This window comes from Erpetoichthys calabaricus, chromosome 1 (genome assembly GCF_900747795.2).
Source record: "Erpetoichthys calabaricus chromosome 1, fErpCal1.3, whole genome shotgun sequence".
NCBI classification, from domain to species: Eukaryota; Metazoa; Chordata; class Cladistia; order Polypteriformes; family Polypteridae; genus Erpetoichthys; species Erpetoichthys calabaricus.
The window spans coordinates 342,187,007-342,191,973 of NC_041394.2; the positions used below are offsets into that span (position 1 = coordinate 342,187,007).

General features: G+C 40.7%; 1 protein-coding gene across 1 annotated transcript; it reads right to left on the reverse strand.

The window, feature by feature from the left end:
* Window positions 1-2,036: 2,036 nt before the first annotated feature.
* On the reverse strand, window positions 2,037-3,867 carry LOC127527728 (gastrula zinc finger protein XlCGF49.1-like). Its single transcript, XM_051927379.1, has one exon. It carries the CDS (start codon window positions 3,803-3,805, stop codon window positions 3,032-3,034), a length of 774 nt encoding a protein of 257 aa, XP_051783339.1. The 5' UTR covers window positions 3,806-3,867; the 3' UTR covers window positions 2,037-3,031.
* Between the last annotated feature and the right edge of the window lie 1,100 nt (window positions 3,868-4,967).

Sequence of the window (4,967 nt, forward strand, 5' to 3'; positions counted from 1 at the left end):
GCTGTGGTAACTCACGTTACAGTATGCCCCGAGATAATCTGACCTAACAGAAGCATGTAGATTGAGAAGAGCAGCGGACCCAGGAGAGATCCTTGTGGACCACCATATAGAATATCATGGGTCTTTGAAGTATAATTAGCACAACTAACAAAGAATTTTCTACCTGCCAGTTAGGATTCAGATCAATTTAAGCCACTGCCAGAGAGGCTCACCCACTGACTAAGGCGATTTTTAAGAATATTGTGATCGATGGTGTCATATGCGGCACTCAGATCAAAGAGGATGAGAACAGATAAATGGCCTCTGTCTGCATTAAGAGGTCTGGAGGTGCAGGAGAGAGAAAGGAGTACCAGAGAGGTATGTGAGGATTGTCCAGGATGTGTATATGAGAGAGAGAGAGAGAGGACTCAGGTTAGTAGCACTGTTGGGGTAACAGATGAGATCCCAGTTACAGGAGGTCTGCACCAGGGGTCTCCCTTACCTCTTTGATCTGGTTATGGATGTGGTGAATCATTGGATATAACACTAATCCCCCCATAATGCTGATGACATTGTGTTGTTTAGTATCAGAAAAGAGGAAGTGGAGAGGGAGTTGGAAGAATGAAGAAAGGCTTTGGAAGTCTTTCACCCTCTGAAACCTGCTCTCTGATACAAAAAGTTGATGAACCGTTCCCTCTTTTGGGAGCTGAAGGCTAACAACATCTTCACTTTGTTGACCACAAAGCTGAGGTCTAGTGTTCCAAGCCATGTAAATGTGCCCGATGCCAGTATCACTTTAACTATTTCAGGGTAGATGTCGACTTTTATTGAAATTTAGGAGTAGAGGATGGTAATTGGCTGTAAACTGCGACAAAACACGCCGTTACAGTTTAGTTCAACTCACTTTGCTGGAAAGAAAGCTAGCTTCGTTGATTTGACCTTGATTCCCTGCACGTGCATAAATAGCAAAGAAACAAACAACCTCAAAAATGGCATCGACATTTGGCGAGAGACCAAAGCAGATGCACAAAGCAAAATACTCAGTGGACGACGTTTTGCATATTATCGCTGAAATAGACTCTGACTTGTTGGACTCCGATTTTGATACAAGAGATCTGGAGATGTGGATTGAAAACGAAAGTGAGTTACCAGCATCAGCTGATCGATGTGCTGAACATGTTCATGTAGCTGATGCGCCTACAGCAAAGTTCACCTAAGGGGACTGCCACTTACAATGACAAGAGGTACAAATCAGATTGCATCAAACTGTGTCTACGCATGAAGTTAGGCAGGCAGCCGTGCATTTCTGCTGGCCATTGAGCTGCCCCTGTACAGCTGCTGCTGCTGCTGCCAGAGACGCTGAACAGACACCGGCAGCAGCCCCAGCATGCAGCAACGGGCGTTTTATGTTGATTTATGTATGAAATTGTGTGATTTTTTGGGAAAAATATTCAGCCCTCAAAGAGTTAAGATGTGAACCTCCGCATCAAAACTCTCGTGCCAGAATGAATAATGCATTTCCCTATGAAGTTGCAGATGACACAGCAACGAGTTTAACTGCACAGAACACCTGAACAACAAACCATACAGAAAAGAGAAAAAGTCCACTTCAATGCAAGAAGAATCCTTTAGTTGAACAAGGAGAAGCAACAAACCAACAACTTCAAACAACATTGGATATCTTCATTAAAAGATTTGGTATTTTAAAACTATTTATCTGAGCCAAAATAAATTAGATCTTTAAATAGCAAGTAAACAACCAGCCTTTAATCTTACAGGTTAGTCTGTGTCCTGTCTTATAGGTCAATATACACATACTAGCTGTGTAAGCCAGCACGGGGTCCTAGAAACTATTGAAATCATCAGAAAATAAACTGAAATGTAGAAATGTCAAGTAATTGAAAGGAACTACTCTGGCCATCTCTCTCCTAGTTGCTTTCATGCTGCCGACATGCTCGCCTCGCTTGTATATTAGCTGCAGAAGAAAAAGTAAAAGGGATACCGTTTTGCTGATGTGCTCGCCTCACTTCTGTATTAGCCGTTAAGTCAGTGTCTCTTTCTTCGGAGGTTTCGTTTTGCCGATGTGCTCACTTTGCTTGTGTATAAGTGGCAGAAGAAAAAATAAAAGGGATACCGTTTTTCCGATGTGCTCGCCTCACTTCTGTATTAGCCGCTAAGCGAGTGTCTCTTTCTACTGAGGTTTTGTTTTGCTGATGTGCTCGCCTCACTTCTGTATTAGCTGCTAAGTGAGTGTCTCTTTCTTTGGAGGTTTCGTTTTGCCGACATACTCGCCTAGTTTGTGTATTAGCGGCAGGAGAAAAAGTGAAAGGGATACCGTTTTTCCGATATGCTCGCCTCACTTCTGTATTAGCCATTAAGTCAGCGTCTCTTTCTTCGGAGGTTTCGTTTTGCCGATGTGCTCACTTTGCTTGTGTATAAGCGGCAGAAGTAAAAGGATACCGTTTTTCCGATGTGCTTGCCTCACTTTTGTATTAGCCGCTAAACGAGTGTCTCTTTCTTCTGAGGTTTTGTTTTGCCGATGTGCTCACCTCACTTCAGTATTAGCTGCTAAGTGAGTGTCTCTTTCTTTGGAGGTTTCCTTTTGCCGACGTACTCGCCTAGTCTGTGTATTAGTGGCAGGAGAAAAAGTAAAAGGGATACCGATTTGCTGATGTGCCCGCCTCACCTTCTGTATTAGCTGCTAAGAGAGTGACTCTTCCTTCGGAGGTTTCCCTTTACCAATGTGCTGGCCTTGCTTGTGTATCCTCACTTCTGGGCTGGACTGACACACACACTTCCACACGTAGACGTTTATATATAAGATACATTTATCATATTTCTGTAACACTTTTTTTTTATCAATACCTTGTATTATTCTGTTTCTTAAAAGGAGCATGCATAAGTTACCTTTACACAAGTCTAATGGCCGCAGACCCACCTCCTACAATAGAAAAAGGCAAGGTAACTAAAGTAGCAGCCTTAGCGAGTTATTTCATAAATAACCGGCTTTGCTGAAGACAAAATTGATAATTAATTAACCAAATTAAATCTCTCATCTTTTCCTACAAGAGTGGATCTTCAGATTGGTTATACGAGCATATCGCCTGCCACATTCAGAACAACAATACGGCTTCTCTCCTGTATGCATTCTTTCATGGCTTATAAGGTTGTTTCTTTGTGAAAACTGTTTGCCACATTCATTACAGGAAAACGGCTTCTCTCCTGTGTGAATCCTTTGATGGATCTGAAGATTTCTTCTTTGTGAAAACTGTTTGTCACATTGATTACAGCAATATGGCTTCTCTCCTGTGTGAATGCTTTTATGGCTTTCAAGGCCACTCTTGTGATGAAATTGTTTGCCACACTCAGAACAACAGTATGGTTTCTTTCCAGTGTGAATTCTTTTGTGGCTCTTAAGGTAGCTTCTTTGTGAAAACTGTTTGCCACATTCACTACAGCAATATGGCTTCTCTCCCGTGTGAATTACCTTGTGGCTCTGAAGGTTGCTTCTTTGTGAAAACGTTTTGCCACACTCCGAACAGCAAAATGGCTTCTGTCCTGTGTGAACGCTTTTGTGGATCTGAAGACCATGCTTGTGGTAGAACTGTGTACCACATTCAGAACAACAATATGGCTTCTCTCCTGTATGAATTCTTTGGTGGATCTTAAGGTAGCCTCTTTGTGAAAACTGTTTGCCACAATCGGAACAACAATATGGCTTCTCCCCTGTGTGAATTATTTTGTGGGTCTGAACTTGGCTTCTTCGTGAAAACTGTTTTCCACATTCAGAACAGCAGTATGGCTTCTCTCCCGTGTGAATTCGCATGTGTCTTCCCAGTGTACTCCTTTTACAAAATTGTTTACCACATTCAGAACAGCAGTGATGTTTGATTCCTGTATAAAATATAAAAGAAAAAAGAAAAGCTTATTTCTTAATCCACTACTTTAATATTGACATCAGGTCACAACAGTAAATAAAGGCTGGTGGAAATTATAAACAACCTTTGCATTAGCAACTTTAATACAGAAAGAAAAAATAAAAGGTTGAGTGACTTCCCATATAGGTTTTTCAATTACTCGCCACATGAGCACAATCACTGAAGGAAGAAAAAAAGAGTTGAAACAGTAAAACTAAAAAGATGACATGTAAAAGACACAATTGACAAGATTACATTTTGTTAACTGCATTATAGACCTTTATCATTTTGTCATCTTGAATTTAAAATAATTATCAAAATGATGGGTTTTTTTTTCTTTCAAGGGAAGTAAGAAGTTTAATTAATAAAGCTGAATGCCATGCCAAGCATATGCAATGCACCTTTAATAATCAGACTGCACCCTGAAATTTCTCCACAATTATACTAAAGCCACTTGACCCCAAAATATATATGAAAATATCTTATTTAAATCACTAGAGCAAATCAGAGGAATGAATACAGTGTCATATTAAGGCACCAGCTTACTGGGACTGCAGAGTTTTGGAAGAAAACGCAGAAGATGAGAGATGTTGGATCAGCACAGATATTTTTTGTCTGCCTTGGATGGGGAGTAGCAGGTGAAACCAGGACTGGTCAGCTTTGTGACTTTTATACTCCCCATTATACTCTTAATAAACGTGTACTGCCATGATTTATTCATGCTGATCAAATAGAAATCTGATCTGTTTTATTGTGTACTTAATCTAAATAAATTGAGCAGAAATGAAAAGTGAAAAGAACCAAGTAACTTAACCCTACCATTAACGCAAGCTTCTGTAGTGCACTCATTCTGCTGGTTTTGCATTAATCAAAGACAGATGTCTGCAACATTTCTGATTTCTATCACTGACTTGAGGAGATTCTCCTTCTTGCATACATGAAATGTCACTTTCTTCAACCTGACAGTTTGACTCACTGCTGATGTCCTCCATAGACTGGTAGAGCTGCAATGACAGGCACCAACAAGCTCCTGGTCTTGAGCTACCAAGGCCTTGAATTTGGTCTCTTCCA

Excerpts from the sequence above, each read along its gene's own strand:
- LOC127527728 (XM_051927379.1), bottom strand. The coding sequence starts at position 3,805 with ATGCGAATTCACACGGGAGAGAAGCCATACTGCTGTTCTGAATGTGGA.